The 20,720-nt window shown below is 42.5% G+C and overlaps 2 protein-coding genes and 1 long non-coding RNA gene across 5 annotated transcripts in view; all 3 read right to left on the reverse strand.

Annotated features, from left to right (window-relative positions):
• PDPK1 (3-phosphoinositide dependent protein kinase 1) overlaps positions 1 to 2,974 on the reverse strand; it is a 30,379-nt gene extending 27,405 nt beyond the window's left edge. The window contains exons 1-2 of one of the 3 annotated variants that reach the window (XM_052679656.1): positions 2,833 to 2,923; positions 534 to 614 (exon numbers count right to left, since the gene is read on the reverse strand). Coding sequence is in view for 1 of the 3 variants with exons in the window: in XM_052679654.1 (XP_052535614.1) it covers positions 2,833 to 2,856 (24 nt within the window). In the remaining 2 variants the exon portion in view is untranslated. Of the gene's footprint in view, positions 1 to 533; positions 615 to 2,832 lie in introns of all 3 variants that reach the window. The other 2 variants (XM_052679654.1, XM_052679657.1) reach the window with 2 other exon arrangements.
• Positions 2,975 to 6,576: 3,602 nt separating this feature from the next.
• LOC128078978 (interleukin-9 receptor-like) lies at positions 6,577 to 13,500 on the reverse strand. Its single transcript, XM_052679766.1, has 8 exons — positions 13,414 to 13,500; positions 12,931 to 13,039; positions 12,118 to 12,311; positions 11,282 to 11,418; positions 10,800 to 10,974; positions 10,529 to 10,643; positions 9,479 to 9,563; positions 6,577 to 8,456 (listed from the first exon to the last, which is right to left on the reverse strand). Exons 1-8 carry the CDS (start codon positions 13,490 to 13,492, stop codon positions 7,905 to 7,907), a joined length of 1,446 nt encoding a protein of 481 aa, XP_052535726.1. The 5' UTR covers positions 13,493 to 13,500; the 3' UTR covers positions 6,577 to 7,904.
• Positions 13,501 to 15,383: 1,883 nt separating this feature from the next.
• LOC128078979 (uncharacterized) lies at positions 15,384 to 17,021 on the reverse strand. Its single transcript, XR_008205940.1, has 3 exons — positions 16,606 to 17,021; positions 15,840 to 15,967; positions 15,384 to 15,732 (listed from the first exon to the last, which is right to left on the reverse strand). It is a non-coding gene; the product is annotated as an uncharacterized LOC128078979 (long non-coding RNA).
• Positions 17,022 to 20,720: the final 3,699 nt, after the last annotated feature.

Consider the following 20,720-nt stretch of genomic DNA (forward strand, 5'->3'; position numbering starts at 1 on the left):
CAGCGTTTCAGAAGGTTCAGCACAACCTACTTGCACAATTACAACAGCTTTATGAAACAGACACTGCTTCTAGCATTCTAAGACAGACCAAATTTCCCAAAGAATGTTTGGTTTACAAAAAATGAACTAAACCAAACCTATCCACACACTGGATTTAGTTGATCATTGCTATTACCTACAGATTATCTCTGAATTGTCTCCTTCCCAACAGCTACCAACACTTCCTATATAAGGAAACAGTAATACCTACACAGTCACTCCTCTTTAGCATAACCTATTTTTCATCTTTGAGCACTGTCTGTAATTCTCAACATCTATTTCTTTTATTATTTTCTACTCCTGCAACCTGCTTTGGTAAAAGATTCACAGAAAACTTACCCTAGTGAAAAGTCTATGCATGAGTGATAAAGAATAGTCACAGTCCTATGCTGAAAACCCAGGAGAAAATCATATTAAGTAGACAGGTTATAGGAAAAAAAGCCTTCAAACTTCTGAGTTTTTTAACTACAAATAATTAAAAACAGAAGTCTTACTATAGTCTAGTCCAATTCCTTGTGAAGATGCAGAACTTGATTAAGAAACTAGTTCTTTGAGAAATATAGCTCACATTAGTCCTATGAGGAGACAAAAACAACACGTTAACAGTCTTGTTCACACATCTGTGACTACAGTACAGGTTTTATCAGGACAGATTCATTGGAGGAATGGAACTTGCACTGTAATGATTGCTAGGCCTTCCATTGAAGACACTCTTGAAATTAAAGCCATAAATTCTTCCAGACTTTCATTTCAAGAGGAAGAAAATTCATTTGTAAAGAAGTCTCAAGATGCTTATAATGGCATGAACAGTACATAACTATGACCACACTGACACCTTCAACTAAAGCAGCACTGAACTTGCTTCCTGGTTAAAAACACAATTCTCTCTTTGGTACCACAGCTTCAAAAAAAGAATGTTATAGGTAATTGCCTCCATGTATGTGAATACAACAGCTAATACAGGAATGCTGCAATATTTCTTTCAAAGCTGTGCTCTACCTCCCCACCCACCATCCTTTGCAGTTCTTGTAAAATGATCACAGAACTCATTGATTTCATCACACAGAGTGTATTTACTGTGTCCTGCTAGAAGTTTTGGAAATACTGCATTTCCCACATTTGATATCATCTGAAAGCTTGGCTGAATTGAAGCACCTCTGACTGCAAATGCCAGTCAGTGCACTCACCTGAGCAGAGAAACATTACAAGGTAGAAGAAAAGGAAGTGAAATTAAGTTACTCTGAATATATATATATATATATATATATATATATATATACACACTTTTTTTTTTAACAAAAAGCAGTTGTCAATTTTGTTTTTCATTCATTCTTTCTTGGCATTCATTTCTTACAGGGATATGAATAGTTCAAAGAAAAGGAACAGAAACATCTGCAGGGGAAAAAAACAAACAGAAAAGTAATAAGCAAGGACAGGAGCACAAAGGGAAGTGTGCTCCCTGTTTAAGCCGGTTCATGCAAATATAACTCTTCTCTAATAGCAATAACCAGCCACATGGAGCTATATCAAATGGCAGACGTGCAAAACTAATTATTTTCATAACAGAACATAAGTTTATTTCATAATCCTCCTGCAGTATTCCATGGCCTCCCCTGTAGGGTTGTTCCACATATCAACTTTCATTTTCAGCCAGTTCCTACAACTAAACACAACACCCTTAAAAAAATAAATCCCTAAGCACAAAGAGCAGAACACACTATGAAACAAGGCTTTGAGAATTAACACAGCTATGCCAGACTTTGTGCAGATCCTCCTCAACTGATCTCAGATGAAAAAGATCGCTACAGAGCAGAGCTCATCAGCTCACAGAAGTGCTGGGGAGTGAACCCACTTGAAAGACCACCTGACTTGAAAGCACAGCAATATCTGCACACATGTAAGAGATGCATTGGTGTCAGTTAGTTCCACTGACATCACTGAATGCTGGTCGTTACTGCTGTAAAAAAAAAAAACAACCAAACAAACAAAAACACATAAAGAAGTCCTACTTTTTTTTTTTTTACTGTTTTCATAAGGGAATTTCTGCATTAACTATGCCGTATAATCTTCAATGCTAAGTAAGATTTACCACTTTTAACCTCTATTTATCAGCTGCAACTGCATACATTAAGCAGCACTCACAAAATGGAATTCCGAGTTTTACATTTCCAGCCGAACGTAAACAACTGCCCGAAGGGGTGTGCCAGGACCACCCTCAGTCTCCCCGACGCGTCTTTACCCTAAAGTAAAGGGTACGCTAAAGAACCGCATTACCGAGCATGCAGGCGGCTCGCCGGGAGCAGGAGCAGAGGCCGCGCGGGGAGGAGGCGGCCCGGCGGGGCCACGCCATCGTCCCGTAACGGAGAGGCCGCAGGCAGCCCGGGCCCGGCTACGCTTCCCCGCGACGCCGGGCCGAGCTCGGGCGCCCATCGCCGCTCTCGCCTCGCGCTCTCAGGGCCCCATCGCAGCGACGGGGAGAACGGAGCGACCGCAGAGACCGCGACCGCCGCCCCGCCTCCGGGACTGGAAGGAGGAGCGGCGTCGGCACCGAGGCCGGCCCCGCACGGCGCGGCGCTCGCCCGGCGGCCCTCCTTGCGGTCGGGGAGCGGCGGGGCCGCCCGCAAAAGCCCCTCCGCGACCCCGCTGCCCGGCAGCGTGCAAGACGCGGGCGGCCCGCCCCCTCACTGCCGGGCTGGGCCGGGCGCGGCGCTCGGGCCTATTGCTTCCCCGGCGGCGCAGCAGCCGCCGGCAGCCTCAGCCGACCTCCGCGCCGGCCCCGCGCCTCGCACTCACCAGGTGGCTGCTGGTGCTCGCCATGGGCTCCGCCCGGCCGGCCGGCGCGGCCCGCGCTCCAGTCGCCCTTTAAGAGCCCAGCGCACGGCCACCCGGCCCGAGCCAATGGGGCTCTCGCATCCTCCGTCCGTGACGTAACCCACAACAATGCCCCCCCCCACCGCTGTAGGCGGGACTTCCGTCCAACCCGCAAATTCACAGGTCTCGCTACCTGCCACTCACGCTTAAGCCCGCACGGAGCGCCTCCCATCAGCCTCAGCGCACGTTCAGTGTGAGCATGCGCAGCTGTTGTGGGGTTGCTGCCGGCTTCGCTTCCTGTTGGGATGAGGGCGGTGGGGCGCGCGGCCTTTCCAACTTCCGTCTTGCGCTCACATCCGGGTTGTCTCTCTGACGTAGAGGCGCCGTGGGAGCGGCGTGGTGACGTTCGGAGGCCGGGTGGTTCGTGCGTCACGCCGTGCGGTGCCGCCTGATGTCCCGGTAGCGCTTGGTGCCTCATCCCGTGAACTTCTGCTGAGGCTGTCAAGTCCTTGTGCCAGCCACGGACCCGAGCGTGTAACAGATGAAATTTCCCGTAGGCATTCTTAAAAATCAGTCTTTTCAATAATAATAATAATAATAAAAGGCCAGTGTCTGGCGCTCCTTATGTCTAATACACTGAATCCGACATAAAGTTTTTGTTAGAAGGCTTTCATTGGAGATCTCAGAACTAAATAATTGTTGTCCCGCATCATAAATGCACTCAAAAAGTACTCATCAATATCTTTAACTGTTGTATGGTATAAGTAATGAGGATTTATTCTTTCAGGTAAGTTTGTAGGAAACACGTCCCCAGATTTGCTTCCCAACTTGTGTTCTCAAGCACACAAAGTGTATTTGCTCACAGGAGTTGGCTGGATCCAGCCCGAAGCGCTGACTCACATCACAAATGCTGAGGGTATATGGGGTTGTTGTTCAGGTATGCTTACAAGGTGGTATGACACCTTGTAAGAGCAATTTTAATTCATCAGGAGATTATTGAATTTTAAGGAAATGCTCGAAAGGGTAATGCAGGGAAGGGCCACGTTGTTTGGTGAGCTGCATCAGAATCTTCAACGTTGATGTATAATTAACTTCAAATAAGGCTGGGGTGGTTGGGCAAGGCAGCAATCCTGCAGCGTCCCACTGGTAAACTACTTCAGAAAGCATTTTGCAATATTAATGAAGCCCAAAAGTCTGGTACACTTCTCCTACAAAGCAAGGCTGAGGGAGCTGGGGGTGTTCAGCCTGGAGAAGAGAAGGCTCCGAAGAGATCTCATTGTGGCCTCTCAGTACCTAAAGGAAACTAATAACGAGGGGAGATAATGACTTTTTACGGAGGCAGACAGTGATAGGACAAGGGAAATGGTTTTAAACTGAAAGAAGGCTGATTTAGATTAGATATTAGGAGGACGTTTTGTGCTCAGAGGGTGTTTAGGCACTGGAACTGCTGCCCAGAGAAACTGTATGCCCCATCCCTGGAGGCGCTCAAGCCCATGGGGGAGCCTGGGCTGCCTGAGCTGGTGGGTGACAACCAGCCCACAGCAGGGGTTGGAACTAGATGATCTGTAAGATCTCTTCCAACCCCAGACATTCTATGATTCACTGTTTCTATAATTCTTTTATTTTCATGATACCATTGTATTTACTAAATAACTAAATAAATACAATAATGTCTAGCCTTCCTTGATGTGAAGATCTTATGCTTTTGCCTAACCAAGTTACAAATGTCTTTGTACTCTGGAAGACTATATGAGCTCAACAGCCCCACTCAGGAAACATCTTTGTAATTTTACAGCATCATATACAAGTACAGTTATAGTCCTCAGCAGTGCTGGCTGCTCACCTTGCCTGCAACACGACCTCTAACTTGAGGTGAAACTTAGGAAAGGCCTACTCCAGTTCTAGCAACTTAATCGTGTGGAAGATGTGCCCAGCCCATGGCAGAGGAGGTTGGAAATAATCTTTAAAATTCCCTTTCAACCAAACTATTCTATGATTCTAATTATAGGACTCACTTAGTAGATCAGGGTAGACCAGGAAAAAACATTTTAGAAATGAGTGTAAAATCTTACTGGACACCTTGGAAGTCTGTGAAAACAGGACTCTTCCAGCAGAGGGCAATGGCAGATTGGAGTGGGTGCTGCTAAAAAGGCATTGGTCAAGAGCAGTGGGAGCAGCAAGAGGCAGGGCTGGCCCAGGATGAAGTGGTGCAAGCCAGCAAACCCCAGTGCAGGCAGCCCTTCACATAATGTCTGCAGTTTTATGTTACAACTTGATCCCTGTTTTGCAAGTTGTTAAAAACAAAAAAGCAGCCTTCCCTCCTCTCCTGCTTCATGCATCCACATTCTAGCATAACAAGAAGACCTCCTTTTTTCCAGTTACCACCACCACAACGTGAATATGTGCCCCATCAAACATTGCAGTTCTCACTTTAAAACCAATCATTTAGATGTCCATGCTTGATTAATGATTTTCTCTTCAGAATTGCAGCAGTGCCTCTACCAGGATCAGATCTGTAGATTAGATTAAATTACTACTAAAATGACTATTTTTAATTCTTGGTGATTTTATTAGCTAGAAGAATGTACGCACGAGTGAAAATGTGGGTGACTCTGTGAAGGACCATACCTTCTGCTGAAGGGTGCTTGGTGACTTGAGGGGCTATAGTGGTCTGGAAAGATCTGTGATGTTAAAGATTTCTGTAGCACAAGATTTATGACTCACAGGAGGACAGCAATACAGGGAAGATGAAATGACAGAGCTGCGGATCTAGACTTGACAATGCTCTGGGTAAACTGTAAGATTGTGGTGTGCTGAGTGTAACCAGCATTCTCTGTCCTCCTTCTTTACACACTGATCAGATTTAACAAAAGGACTAAAAGGAGCAAACTGTTTCTCTTGTCTCTGGAATTACTTTCATCCCATCTGCTTACTTAACCAGGGAAAGATTTATGGCTTTATTTGGCCATTGACTAGTGGCTGCCATAGGAGAAAAAGATTGCTTCCACAGCTCTTTCCAGTAAGAGTTTGCAGATAAATGATCTTATGTCCTGAAGCTTCAACTTTTTTTTTGTGTTTCACCTATCAGACTCCAGTATTTGACAGTTTAATTGTCCTTTAATGTATCAGAAACCATACTGTGAAGAGAATTCATCCTGAGTACGACAGGTCACATCTTAATGCTTGTGATTCGTTTGCTGCTCTTTTAGACACCTATGCTCTTGAGAAATGTACAATCTGATCTCTCATCTCTCTTTCCTGAAATGAGTACGCAGATAACTACATAGGAAAACATCTGGTGGAGATACAGTATCTGACACTCATCACTGTGAACACCAATGAACCAGAGGTGACACTGTGAAGCAGAGATATACTGGGTGGACAGCCAGCAGAACTATACTCATGGCCACATGTTAGGCACCATGGGACAGCTCACCATGCAAGTCCCCCTGGGCTTTACTAGCTGTAAAACATGTCTTTACTCAGGATCCTTCTTATCTCTTTTTCTCTTGGTGGTGGTACAGCAGCACTGGCTCTGATTTGGTCTGGAAAATAAGGATGGCATTTAGTTCTTTCCTTTTTCTATGATGTTTTCACGTCAACTTTTACTAATGATTTGTATAATAGGTATTTTCATGACTTGGGTTGTTGGGTTATTTTTATTTTTGGCCTTAAAGCTATTTCCAAAGCTCTCAAACACCAACTTCTGAAAAAACATTTTTTAATTATTTTCTTTATTTACTTCTGAATAATCACAGTGTTAGATCTTTTACTTTATTCAGCTTAGCAGGTAAGGAAAAAAAATCTACAAAATAAAACACATCCTTTGTCATAAAATATTTTCAGTTCCTTAGTAGCGTACAAACATCATCCAAATACCTTCTGACATTATTTCCTCTGCCAAAACTCAACACTAAGGAAAGAAAGGGGAAAAGACTGGTGGCTTTGTTCTGGTGCTGGTGATAGTCATAGCATGCACTCAGCAGTCCCAGGAAATGAAAAGCTTGACAAGAGCCCATGTTACATCTCCTTACTAAATGAAAATTCTCTGTCTCCCACTGGCATGGTGTATATCACACTTTCCTGGAAAAATTGGACATGGAGCATTTCAGAAATTCTGGGAGAAGCTGTGAAAAATGCAGCTTAACCCAGTACAAGTCTCAAACATGGCAAAAAAAAAAAAAAAAAAAGAAAAAAAAAAGAAAAAGTGAAAAGACAGCAAATTGGGTTTTTATACGCTGTTTCTCTAGAAATAAAATGTGGATATTCATTCATTAACTAAAAATTAGACTTCAGCTTTTACAAAGACATAAGTGAGATCAGATTTTTTTTTTAATCTAGCTACAACAAGCAACATTTTCTGTGGCACTTTTCCTCTCTACACTTTTCCTTTTGTTGTTGTATTTTCTTTGTTTTGTTTTTAAGTGGCTGCATCAAAGCAGAATCTGCCAAAATTGTTACAAGTGTTTCATCTGATGATGCAATATCATTTCAGCCCTTTAACCATGAGCCTCTCATCATCTCCATACTCAATTCCTGTAGTCTTCTGTCCTTGCCTGATGGACAAAGGCAGCATCTTTCTTGGCTTTTCATTTTTGTCATTTCTCACCACACTCAATCTCTCTATTTGCTTTTGCTTCTCTATCTTAAGTTTTAGATTCTCCCCATAGCCTGACCTACTACTCCTTATGTTTGTGTCTGACTACAGTTTTCCACATTACACTTTTGCTAGTAATAAGAGTTTAGAATACCTTCTTAAAGCAAACAAGACCTCATCAAACTGGTTCAGTTTCTGTGCAGACATCTTCATATGCAAGGGCTGTGTAGATATGAGAGATTTAAGATACATCTGCTTTGACAATATTAGGAAGCATTCTTCTCATTCTGAAGGTCTGAAATTTGGAAACACTGCATCAAGGCAGACCAAAATCTTGGTCTAAAAAGGGACGTTGTTACACAATTGTAATTGTCTGCACAGTCACCACTTAAGCCATTTGTGAAGACACTACTGGGAGATGAGAGGGCAACACAGATATCTTTGTGGGCAGCATTCCTCAGGGAAGGTCATTCTGATCATTCTCACATTTGGCCAGACCATTTCCATCAGAGAGCTTCAATAGTTCAGCAGGAATCAAACCTTCAGTGGTATCACTATCACACAAGGTGCAGTAGTCGCTACTGCTGAATGACACACTTGCCACCTCCAAAGATTCCTGAAGCATAATACAGTCACTCTTTCCAGGCTGTAAGTGGGAGGGATAACTCCTTCCCACACTAGAGCTCTCAAGGTTGGCTTTAATTTTTTCAGAGATTTTCAGGTCAGTTGTATCATTAGCATGGTTTTGGGTTACCAGCACTGCTGGCCTGACTTCTATCTCTTCTCCTCTTACACATCTGCTGGGGACATGCTGCTGGCTTGGACCAGAGGCAAAGGCAATCATCTCTTCTTCGGCAGCCAAATTTGTGCTTTCCATAGGTTTCAAGGAAATTTGGTAAATCAGTTCTTGGATGCTTAGCTCAGAAACTTCATCTACAGTCACTTTGTTTGAGTTGCTTGCCTCTTCTCTTTTGAGTTGGCTACAAGCCTCATTGGGTCCAACCCAGTCCTAGTGAAAGGATCAGTAAGTTCAGGACAATTTGCTCAGAGGTGGAATTTTCAAACTAACTGTTCCATCTACATGTCTTTGGCACAATAATCCAGAGGTTTTTTTGCAAATCTAATAGGTGAAATGTAAGTTATGGAGTAGTGATAGCATTCAATTTTCCTGAGGGAAGATTTCATAATAAATTTTTGAGGTCTCACCTCCATAACATGCTACATGCTTCTTCTATTCCTTTGGCTTTGCAAAGTCATCAGGCATCTTTCATATTCAGTATGTATATCAGAAGATGGAAGATGAGAGAAGGTAAATACACTACTGATGCTTTTTGACTTTTGCTGCTTTCGTTAAACAGATCCGCCCTGTTTTTTCTTTCTTTTTTCTTTTTTTTTTTCCCCTTTTCTTTTTTCCTCTTGGATTTAGTGCAAGTTTTCAGAAGGGATCTCAATATGGAGGGAACAACAGTGGTCAACATGAAGACCATTCGAACATACCTTAGATATCTGAAAGTGGAGGGGGAACTTACTGGAAGAATGCAGCAATGTTATATTTCTTCAAGGGAGAAGCTGCCTGGTTGGGAAAGACTGCAGCTTCCTCGATCTCTCTGTTTCAAGCTAACAGAGAAAATACTTGCTTCCCTGTGAGAGGGAAACTTGATTTATTAAACCAGAGCAACCTTTGAATGATGTACTTGGATACCAGTGTTATCTGGCTCAACAAGGGGGAGGCTGAAGGCATCAGTTATTGGTAATATATAAATATATAAAAGATTCTGTGGATGCGAAAAAAGGATAGATGGTAGATGAATGAGGAATGATTTACTGGAGGGATTTTATTTCTACAGAGGCAGAAGCTGTTCTGATGGTGTAGTAAGTATTTGGAGAAAGAAAACTAGGAAACCATGGACTCCCAGGAAGACCAAAACCATGTGTTGGTAGCACTGCTCAGGTAGGTAGAGCAATTGGTCCCAGAAACAAATCAACCCTCCCCTTAACTGAAGAACATAAGAAGTCAATGAAACATCTTACCTTAAAATTCCCATTGTGCAAATTATAGAGTGGCTGAAAGAAAGCAGCTGGTGTGGGAATATTAAGGCAGGAGAGGACTTTTGGCCTGAGGTGAGAAAACAACACTTTAAAATCAAATTGTTCTGCATTGTCTTGATGGTATAGCACAATGATGAGATGAAAAGCCAACACTACTGCTGGAAAGACTGCAGTAGAAGCTCATTTTATGTGTTTCCTGACATCCTTTGTTTGTCTCTTGCACATGCATTCAATTTTTCTAGTCCAGTCTTCTCAAAAGTTTCTGAGGAACGCTATATATTGCAAAATCAGTACTAGTTTATTACTCATTATATGCACTGAGCTACTTATGCATTTGTTTAGCATTGTTTGATCTAAACTACCTCTTCAAGCAGTATTTTAGTGAGCTAGTTTCACCAGATTTAGGAAAAGAAGTTCTGCCATATATCACTGTCCATTTATTAGTCTATCTCATAGAAATATTTTATCGTATGGACAAGTATTCTGTTTCTCTGAGAACAACATGTATATGGAGCATAATAGGTGTATGTCAAGGCAGAAAAGGCTTTTGTGTTACCAGCATAAAAAAAAGAAGAGTATGGTTGAGCCAAGGTTTTACATGCACTAATTTCTATAGTTTGCCTATACTGACATTTTTGATTATTCTGTTGATTGATATGTATTGACTACTAGTAGGTATGTCACTAACAGCTTAACTTCTGTACCACTTTAACCATCCTTCAGGACTGCTGTACACTCGCATTTCTGATTTACCTACATGAAACAACTCAAAGTATCCATGGGTTTAAATCTTTTTAAGTCCAAGAGACCAGCTTGTATGCCAAGGTGTTTTGGTCTCCTTAATTATTAAGTAGGGGGTGATTAATTGTCATCAGTCAAGGATTACATCATGTCCTGAGATTGTCAAAAGAGCTTTTGAGCATGTCAGAATCTGATTGTGCAGCAAAAGTAGAAAGCAAAACAGATGTAAACACTTAATTTCTCTTTGGGCTATGAAAATCAAGGAGAACTTAATGAAGTATCATAATGTACCTTGAAGAAAGCTTGCAGTTCCAAAATAAATAGAGTAGGGTGCCAAAACTCAGAGGAATGATCAAGAACTCGAATGTTCTGGTATCAAAGAGGTTTTCAGACAGTTCAGATGCACCTATAAAAAGAACATGCACAAAAAAAAAAAAAAAAAAAAAAAAAAAGAAGCCTAGATTTTAAGGTAGATCTCCAAATAAACAATCAGTGCAACAACCCAACAACAAAAGAACAACAGCAACCCTTGAAATTAAGGCAAAAACAACATTATTTTTACCTTCTCTTTGAAATACTGTTGTCTGGCTCCAGTCGCTCCACTGACTGTGGTATGAATCCTCAATTTCAGAAACTTTGCAGCGAACTCGTGCAATGTAAGAGATGCCACTGTGAAATTCTGTGCCTTCAATTTCTATTTGTGGTAGCGAACTGGGTGGTGTCTTGTTCTGTGCAGTCTGCAAGTTATTACAAACGTTTCTATTCACGAGGCAAAGGGAGAATATTTTAATAACTACTTTTTCCCCAAACTGTCTGTTCCTGGATGCAAGAAGAAGGCCTCCATGATGACAACTGATATCTGAATGCAGGATTAAGAAGATTTATTGATCTCCACAGTGTTTTATATAAAACCGCTTTATCTTTGTGTGGCAAACCAGAAAGGCTATCTTAAAGTAATCAGCTGCCAGAAGGCCCTGAGCTGAGTGGCAAGGCCATTGCACCAAGAAGAGCAGAACTGTATCAGTGTGTTGCCCATCCAGTTACCTCCCATGATGAGCTGTACTCCTTGTACTGCAACTGGTACTGGAGAATTTCATCGAGGTAGGAAGGCACAGTCCACCATATCTGACACTTGCTGGCAGTAACATTGCTCTGGATGTTCAAAGGTGGATCAAGTTTTACTGCAAATAGAGAGAGAGGTTTTCCACAATATTTGGGACTGAAGCACCGCAGAAGGAGATGCGTGTTCCTAGGCTGATCAAAGTCTTGGAAGACCAAGCCGCTTCTAGTGATACTAAGTGCAACAGTAGACTGAATTAGCTTTTGGAGTAGGTCAAAACAGGTAGGGAACTGGCATAAAGGGATGCTATCTCATCCCCTGGGGATATTCCTGCAAGCAAAGAGCCACTCAAGATGTCACAGTCTCTTCCAGTGTGGCACTGGTATACAGAGGCTTTGAGATTTCAAGCTCTATACCATCTGTGTGAAGTACTGTGCCATGGGATCTAGAATTAGATCCACAACTTAGATTCTTTGTGACTTCATTTATTTGTGGCAAAACAGCAAACAAGTACCATGAAAACAATCGAGTGGTACATTATCCATAGCACAGGCAAACAGTATGCAGACAAGAAATACAATCAAAATGTATTCAAGAGCAAACACTCTCTGAAGTCCAGAAAAAGTCAAAATGGAGATACACTGGGACTTCATCCCTACTGCTAAAGCCCAGATAATGTACTCTGCAGGGCTATACATTCTGGCTTGTTCCCATTACTTTCACCTGCTTTGAGACGCCCTTTTAATCAGGAAGTATATCAGATCCTTCCCGAAGATTCCAGACAGAGCCTCGGCCCACAACTGCCCTGGTTTGCACTTACTGTGCTGGCGGGGACTGTACTCCTGAAAGGTAACGTATGTGTGATTGCTTCCATAGAAGTTGCCTTGGAGAGAGACTCTGTAACCATCTGTTTCCAAGATCTGTCTTGCTAAGCGCATCGTGCAGTGGTACTGCTCCTGCATGCTGTCTCTGGCAGTCAGCTGGCAGCTGGCATTTTGGCCCTTTGACCAGAGGCTAAAAAAAATGGAAAGGCTGAAGGTTTCTTTTAAGTCGTGTGATTAAGTGCTTTACAGCTTTAAAATGCTGTATCATTAAGAGTTACGCTATTCTTGACTTCATGTGAGGCATCAAATGCCACAGCAGCTTCCGCTCATGTAACAGTTTATTATTTACTGGTAGTCAAGATAACTTTATTACATAATCTAAAAAGGCTGATCTCAAATTAGCATACATAATGCTTATTATCCTATCACATCACAAATTATTCACCAGATTTCTCATCTTAGATGTAGAATTACTCACATAATAAATCTGCTACTAAAGCCCTGCATGTTTCCCAATGACAGAGAGTCAAGGCTACAACAGGAGGGCTTTCTGCACTGAGAGGCTCTTGCTAGCAGATAATACTGGAGCAGAAGACCACCCTGAGTCTGCAGGAGACCACACAGCTGCAAGAGCTCTGCTGCACTTCTTGACGCTGTGGAAGACTGAGAAGAGAGCAGCTGGGTGACTGAACTGGCAATGTCCAAAGCAAGGAAAGCCCCCAGCCATGAACTGTCTCTGCCTCTCTGTGCTGCCCTTCCCGTGCCAGGGCCAGGAGAGCCACAGGCAGCTCTCAGCTTGCAGCTCTTACTTTGTGAAATGCAGGTGGAAAGGTCCATCACCCACGGGCTCCTCAGGTGCCCACGTACAGCTCACAGTAGTCACGTAGTTATTCAAGCAGCTCAGGCTGCCAGGGAAATCTGCAGAAGAAGCAGACAGGAGCTGCATTCATGTTATCACCTAACGAGATCTAAAATGCACTACTTGCTAGCCTTTCCTTTAGTGATGCCTTCCTCACAATACACTCTTCCTCTCTGGTACTGCACTTCCCTGTGTGAGACGAGTGTAAGACCTTAGGGCAGACTCTATGCAGTGGCTGTGCTTTCTGCTGCTCAGCTTGTCTGCTATGAGCGTGGCTCCCCAGGTCTGGCACTGCCAGCCAGCTGTACCACTGCTCAGGAACCAGAAAAGGGCAACCATGAGATCTTATGTTCCATTCCTTAGAGTCTTCACATAAAAATGAGAGCATGTATACACACCTTCCATAGTGGACCTATTCAAAATCTCCCCTTACCTCTCCCTTGTCCTTCACCAAGAAGCAGCACAGCAATAATGCACAGGTGAAGGCCAGTCTGCTGCACATTTCGCCCCATTCCAGACAGTATCTAAATCAGAACAATTGTTAGAAGAGTTTTTTTTCAGTAGTTGTACCAGCAGCTTTAGCTCCACACTCCTGCCAGGACAAACACAAGCTGGTAGATGCATTCATGTTTCCCTGTGTGCTGTTTCTGATGGAAACTGAAAACAGATATTTAGAGAAACATGTAGTGATAGAATCATAGAATATTAAGGCTGGAAAAGACTTCCAAGATTGTCTAGTCCAATCATCCACCTGCCACCAGCATTGCCCACTACAGCACTACATCTGCCCTTTCCTTAAGCGTCTGCGGGCTTAGTGGCTCCACTTCCCTGGGCAGCCTGTGCCAGTGCCTGACTGCTCTTTCTGACCAGAGACAGCACTGAAGCTCTTCTCTGAAAACCTTCTCAGTCTCCAGATGTTGCAGCTCATGGGTCTCCTGGAGCAGACATAATTTCTGCATCTTCAAGGCTTCAATGCTTTTTTTTTCCTCTCATGAGCAGTATTTACCTGCTGAAAGCATCTACACCGTAACCACTATCTGCCTTTAATGACAGGTCTTTCTTTACTTGAGGGACTCACTGATTTTCTGCCATTTCCTGATGGAAACCTCCCCTTTTTCTTCACTAGAGGAAAGTTTCCTTGGGCTGCTGGTGTCACAGAAGTTCTAGGGGAGTCTTCCTTCAAACCACCTGAAGTTGTCTTGAGCCATTGTGAAATGGTTTGAGGTCAGTACACAAGTTGGGAAAGAAAAGGGTGTTCTAGCACAAACTTTTTTTTTTTTTTTTAAATAAATTATTCCATTTCATATCTGAAAGAAACCAAGACCTGTCATAATTTTCTCTCTTACATGTTCAAACACATGCATACAGAAAAAGCCACCATTCCAGATAGATAAGCAAGCTGCCCACCTGCAGCAAGAGAATCTTGGCATCTGTATTTCCTTGCAATAAGTATTTTCTTTGCTGCAAAAGAAAACCCTGAAAGACAGAAACTGAAAGAATAGCCAACATGTTTCTGGCCAAACACTCATCTGGGATGTAGAAAACTTAGGACCTGGTCATTGCCACAATATACTGAAAGGGACTGTATTGGAATTTGAGTCTTTTCTTCTGCAATATCGAACAGTCTCTCCACAAGGCTATATGGGACTCTGTCTTTCTTTTTAAATATGAATTCCATTCTGTGATTTCTTTCCTAATGACCTTTCCATTGGAAGATATTCCAGCAAACAAAAGTTGAATATGAAGAATCCTGACCCAATGTACTCATTGCGTATTTGGGAGATGCTTCCAACTTGTGGCAATGTTTGCCACTAGATTCATGCTGCAAGAAAGGTCAGCACCTCTGCAGACAGCATGCTGCTCTAAGGAGCCCGTGATTCAGCCTGGAGTCCAGAAAACACAGAATGAGAGCATGAACCAAGAGCACTTCTGAGCTTACCCTAAAGCAGTTATTTGAAGAATTCAAAAATAAGAGGAAAATGTTGTTTCCATGGCTTCCCCAGTGCAGGTACAGAACTGAGCTCTGGGGTAAGAGGAGGCTGTGAGAATGTCCTGTCCTGAAAGGCCATGGTTGACTTATTGCGGGGGAGGAGGAGGGAATGCCACCTCTATGAACTTTCAGAAGCAGCTGGAGGAAAGAGAGATTCACAACAGGATAGAGGAAACTCTGAGAGTAGCACTGGCAAAAAGCCAAGTGAGCTTAAGCAGGCTATGGAATGAGTGTGGTTTCTAATCAGCAGGAGCTCTGGAGTGGTCTTGAATGGGACTGAGAAGAAGTCTATACTTAGGAAGGACTGTGATGTTTCAATCAGCAGGATTGTTTCATTGAAGGTATTGTATGATCTGATAACTACAGAAGCAGGAGCTGGACTCTATGGTCAAAAGCATCCTTCCACTCCCAGATGTCACACAACTAAGCAGCACTCCTATAGCAAACTCCTTCCTATGATTAGATTTGCTTACAGCATAGCTTTTCTGAATTAAGTAGGAAAATAATCAGAATGTCTCAGAAATTGATCAAAGGAAAAAAAAAATCTTTTTGGCTTCCAATTCACCATGCCTTCATTTATGGGTTTTTGGTAGACATCCTGTTTTGCTACAGACCTTCTTCAGAGTGGGCGTTGCATAGAGGAAGCGCCTCTGCTAGCTGAGTTTAGCTGGGGGAGGTGGGAGGCACGTCATCTCTCCTGCTTATCATCCTGATCAGAGTTGCATATGATCCCTGTGATAAGTACAGTAAAGCTGACTAAATCTGAAATAGACAGAGATGTGTAAGCACATGCACAAATAGAATTATGCATACTATTATAAATGCCCAGGCACACAAAGAACATCAAAATTACTACACAAGGTAATCACCTATTTCCAGGTAAATGTAGCTAATTTGTTAATATTCCTTCCCCTCTCTCTCAACCTCTCAAAAATTCTCTTTGTTCAGTTCTTCAATGTCTGAAGGGCGCCAGACATCTACAATTGCTCTTTCTCACCTGGAAACAAATACAATGTTGTTTAAATGCTGATCTGTGTGTTACAAGTCACATGAACGTTTGTTGTAGTGGGGTAATGGAATGCTAAGTTCTGAAAAGTTTAGAAGAAAATGATTTGGGGCAAGTAGCAGATAAGCAGCTGAGCCACAGCCTGCAGTACACTGACACAATTACAAGAACCAGCACAGATCTTGGACGTGTATCAATTAAAAGAAGTGCTATTGCAACTACTTTTAGCATTTGTAATGCCATTATTAGTCCTTCCCTTGAGATCCAAGCTTTCAATAAGATGTTACTGAACAGATTAAAATGGTTCTGATACGAGCTATAAGAATGATTTAATCTTTGATATCTTTTGTCTGAGATAAACAACTGAGAGATCAAGTCATCTCTTAGACTTAACCAAAGGAAAGGCTAAGAAGCAATTTTACGCCAGCTAGAATTATCAGTACAGGAAGAGTACTTCAGATAGGAGAAAAGTTGCTTTTTAAAATCTGCTAGAGAAAGATGGAGAGAGTTCAGTAGTTACGAGCTGAGGATAGATAAGGTATCTTCATTTCTAAAGGGCAGAAGGTGAACAGAGGAGAACCACATCTCTTACCAAAACCTCTTACCTAAGCATACATTCTAACACTTACAATCTATAAAACTTGGTTAGGTATCCAGAAAATAAAATAAATTCCTTTGCTCAGATGAAAGTCACAAGACTGATACAGGACTTCTTAGTTACAGCTCTCTGTCCTGAAGTTATCACAATGAACTTTCTTCTGAACACCTGCAGTCCTCTACTTTGCAGAGGTAAACCTGCTGTATGTCCAGTCAGCTGGTTCACAAACAGGTGATATCACTTCTCAGTAATTGCCAAGCACTTCCCTATGTGCAGAAAGGCAATAATGGTACAAGTATTAGCATCTGGGGGAACTGATAACTGCAGAGACATCATGAGGCTGAGCTTTGTCTGCTGAACATTACAATGAGATCTGTCTTGTAAGAAGCAACTGTATGTTTTCCTAGTATCCTAGATATACTCCAGTGCCTTTTCTCATTGTTCAGATCTGCTTTGCTTCCCACCTGCTTCAAATTACTCAGCTGTGGAAAGTGAATTGCCACATCGCCCAAAGACTGATGACAGCCCAGCCAGCCCACAGATAAACTGTTCTGCTAAGGTCCAGAAGAAAATGCCTGCTTCAGTAATGTTTTCTTCTTCTGTTGGTAGGAATGAAGATTTTTATAGGCCAAATAGCAAAGTGGATGCATATGGCTGATTCAAACCTCAGTTCTCCTTGACAGCAGACAGCCACTGAGGGGGCAAAAATGAGATAAGCGCAAAAGTCCTTTTCAATTTCAGTGAGAATGGAGCAAAGGAATTCTCAATGGCCTAGTGAGCATTTGTCATTACTACCAGTGACCATCATCTCAGAACACTGCCAGTTCTTTTCACAGCAGCAGGGGAACAAGAACCTAATAATCAAGCCAGGAAGCAAGCAGAAGCTAACAAGAAGTCAGTGCTGGTGACCTCGGGTTCCCAATGATCTCAGCTGGTTGCAATAGTATTCCCATCCTTTCTTCCTGGGCAGAATTCTCTTGCCTACTGTCTGCTCAAGAAAATAAGGCTTTGCAGCTGTGCCTTTTCCATACCTTCCTGTAGTTCTATTTCCCATTTCAAACAGAATTTCTACAAAACACAGATTTCCCAAATGCTCAGCTGTTGTTGCCAAATCTGTTCACATTAACGGAAACCCATATTCAAAATTTAGTCTCACTCTCACGTTTGAGGTCCAGTACAACATAAAAAGTTTTGCTTTTTAGAATGTATAGGGTGAAATAAATATTCTGATAGGTAAGGGAATTAATACAAGATGGTGATAGCACACTCTCAGTGTATAGGCAGCCTAGATGTTCTCTGGTTTGAAGCAACTCAGCAGAGCTGTCAGGAGAAACTAAAAAAATGAAGCTGAGGTAGCTCAGAAGAGAACTATAGGCACCAGCGTGTAAGCAACAGCATGGCAGAAATTAATGTAGGGCTGATTTGATGAACTAATTGGAGCTGGAGGCTAATATCATGGAGTGACTTCTTGATACGGAAATGAGAGTTTGCAAGAGGAAAAGGAGAAGCTGTCAGGGACTGTGAAGATGTGGACAAGAAGGTTATTTCTGATGTGACAGAGACAGGGAGAAAAGTAATAGAGTAAAAGTGATAGAAAAGTCCTGTAAAAAACCCTTTAAGAAAAAATAATGTTATCTACCCACAGAATAGCTAGATCTCTGAACATGTCCAACAGAAACATGTAAAGCACATGTAGCTCACTCACATGATCAGCCTGTGAGCGTGTGAACTGATAGAGAATAAGAAAGTAGAAGGATTTCCCTGTCCAACCTCAAATAACCAATCTTTTGCTGCCTTCATCTTTGGAGAGCCATTTTTCCATAACTTGGTGCACAGGAACAGCTCTGAACTACTGGCTTTGACAGATTTGCACCCTGTCAGCTGAGAGAAGTTTCTACATAGGAAGGCTGCTGTAATAGAGCGGTACTGGTGTGTGTGTATTTTTATGTATGTACACACATATATATGCATACATGAAAAGAATTTATTTTTGCCCGCATAGTTCCAAACACTGAGGGGGCTATTCTGGCTGAATTCGTTTACATTCATCTTTTTCACTCAGAGAGAAGGGCCTATTTCTTTATTATTTATTTTTTTAACCAAGATGATGCCTCTTTTCAGCACAATCTAAGTCTGAATCAACGTGACGGAGTGCGGTTTTGTGCTCAGCAATCTAGCAGAACAAAAGTGCAAAGACCCTTCTGGTGGTTTGGTTGTTCCAGCCCATTGTACAAGAAACAATATACAATTCCGCATTAACATGAATCAATTATTCTTTATATCTTATATTTTATCTTAGTAGATGTATCCTATCATTATCTACTGGCTTGCATAACATAGAAGTAAGTTAAACCATCTTACCAGCTCAAAGGAAACTTCACTCTGCCTCTGTCCCTCAATAGTGCAGGGTGTGTGGTTTGATGATCAGGCAGTAGCAGCAGTGGTGTAATAAAGTAGAGCTTACTGTGCCCGATTCTAAAGATATTCTCAAGAACCAATGAAAAACTGCTCAGATTATCAGATTGAGTTGAAGTAGCTGCATCTGCAATTACTCATTAGTGATGGATAATCTGAGGAATTTCTGTTAAGAGGTTAACTTTTAAAAGGCCAAATAATTTGCTGAATATGAAAGTATGTTCTTGGAACACTTCTATAAAAAGTACCAACAAGAGAGCTCTCTGTAGGTGACCTAAATCCAGTTCCTTGCCTCGTGTGAATGTGAGATGAGCCTGCATCCATTGGCCTCTGTGCAGCAGGGCTATCAGTACTGCCCAGCATCACAAGCACCCTGAGCTGCCCTGTCCTCCGCTTCTTCCCCAGTCTTTCCCTGCAATGAGCTCAGAGGGGCAATACTGGAGGCAGCAGAGACTAATGAGAGTTGCAGTGCTTCCCTGTCTGCATCCCTGAAAACACAATGATATTTCTAATTCTCACTGAAACGCTGCAGTGTTACAGTCAAGATCTACCAAGCTGGTCATGTACATGGGTCTGGTGCCAAAGAAGGGGAAGAGAAGATGGGTTGAATAACAGTCTCTCATTGTGAGCTTCACGGACCAAGAGACAGGGCAATGTGGAACTGGAGACACATATTTCCAAACTGGTAATGCAGTTAGGGTGATGGTGATTCTCCAAGTAGTTGCTCTCAGGTCTTCCCCACCAAGTATAACTTCTACCAGTCCCATGGTTACCCATCCAAATATATTTTACACTTCTTATCATTACAACAACCCTAAATGTGAGCAGAAACAGAAAAAGCCTTAAAATGCAAGCAACCTTTTGGAAGAGCAAATAGCACCTGCTGCCTCAGAGCTGTCGGGACAGGCGTAGATTGCCTGCTACAACAGACAACATCTTGTCTCTGATAGAGACGCATTGTAACCCTGCATCTTCCAGCCTGTTGCTTTAGGACAGGGTAAGGATGCTCCAGCTGCGCAGTTTTGACTTGTTTGCCTTCAGAGATGGCAGAAAAGTCAGTACAGGAGTTCAACATGTATTGGAATAGATGGTCAGTGCAATAGCCTGGTACCATTTCTGTAGCCTGGACATTCTGTGGCTCAAGACCACTTTCCTCTGCTCATCCACAGTGAGAGGGCTCTGTTATGTCCCCCAGGCTAAGCACACAAGTCAGCAATATCTTAAGTGCACTTTCACGTCCCTGATCATTTTGAATACTGTCGAGGGTGGAATTAAACCTTTTACAGACGTTTGAATTTGGAAGAAGCCTCCCAGAAAATCAACAAAATGTGGGCTTGCAACCAGTGTGGCCAAAGGAATCCTTGGGAAAAATGTCTTTTTCAAAGTAAACACTGTTAGGTCAGGGACATTTGTAAAGTTTGCTGCTAGAAGCCTCACAAAAGCAAACAATCCACACCAACCCATCAAATACCTCCACATCCACAGTGCTGTGTCAACAACACTTTGGACAACAACTCTTTGGCCAAGCTTCTCTCTTACAGCTTGCTTTAATGGGGACTGTACCTCCTGTTTTCAATCCTTGTGCCACATGCCATACAATCTCCTCTCTGCCTCTTTGAGTGACCAGAGGCAGCTTCAGTCCAACAGAGCTGTGAAACACCACCTTGTACCAGATGTGTGGCTTCAGATCGTGTAGCAATGATAGAAACCTCTCCTCCAGCAGTTTTGGGG

Source organism: Tympanuchus pallidicinctus, unplaced genomic scaffold (genome assembly GCF_026119805.1).
Source record: "Tympanuchus pallidicinctus isolate F22 unplaced genomic scaffold, pur_lepc_1.0 scaffold18, whole genome shotgun sequence".
Taxonomy (NCBI): domain Eukaryota; kingdom Metazoa; phylum Chordata; class Aves; order Galliformes; family Phasianidae; genus Tympanuchus; species Tympanuchus pallidicinctus.

Bases quoted from the DNA above. Each gene is read 5' to 3' on its own strand.
- LOC128078978 (XM_052679766.1), bottom strand. From the start codon at position 13,492: ATGGGGCGAAATGTGCAGCAGACTGGCCTTCACCTGTGCATTATTGCT. The intron at 10,975-11,281 runs GTAACTGGATGG...AATAACTTGCAG, and splicing joins AGTACAGCTCATCATGGGAG to ACTGCACAGAACAAGACACC. The intron at 8,457-9,478 runs GTAAGATGTTTC...TCCTTTCACTAG, and splicing joins TGCACAATGGGAATTTTAAG to GACTGGGTTGGACCCAATGA.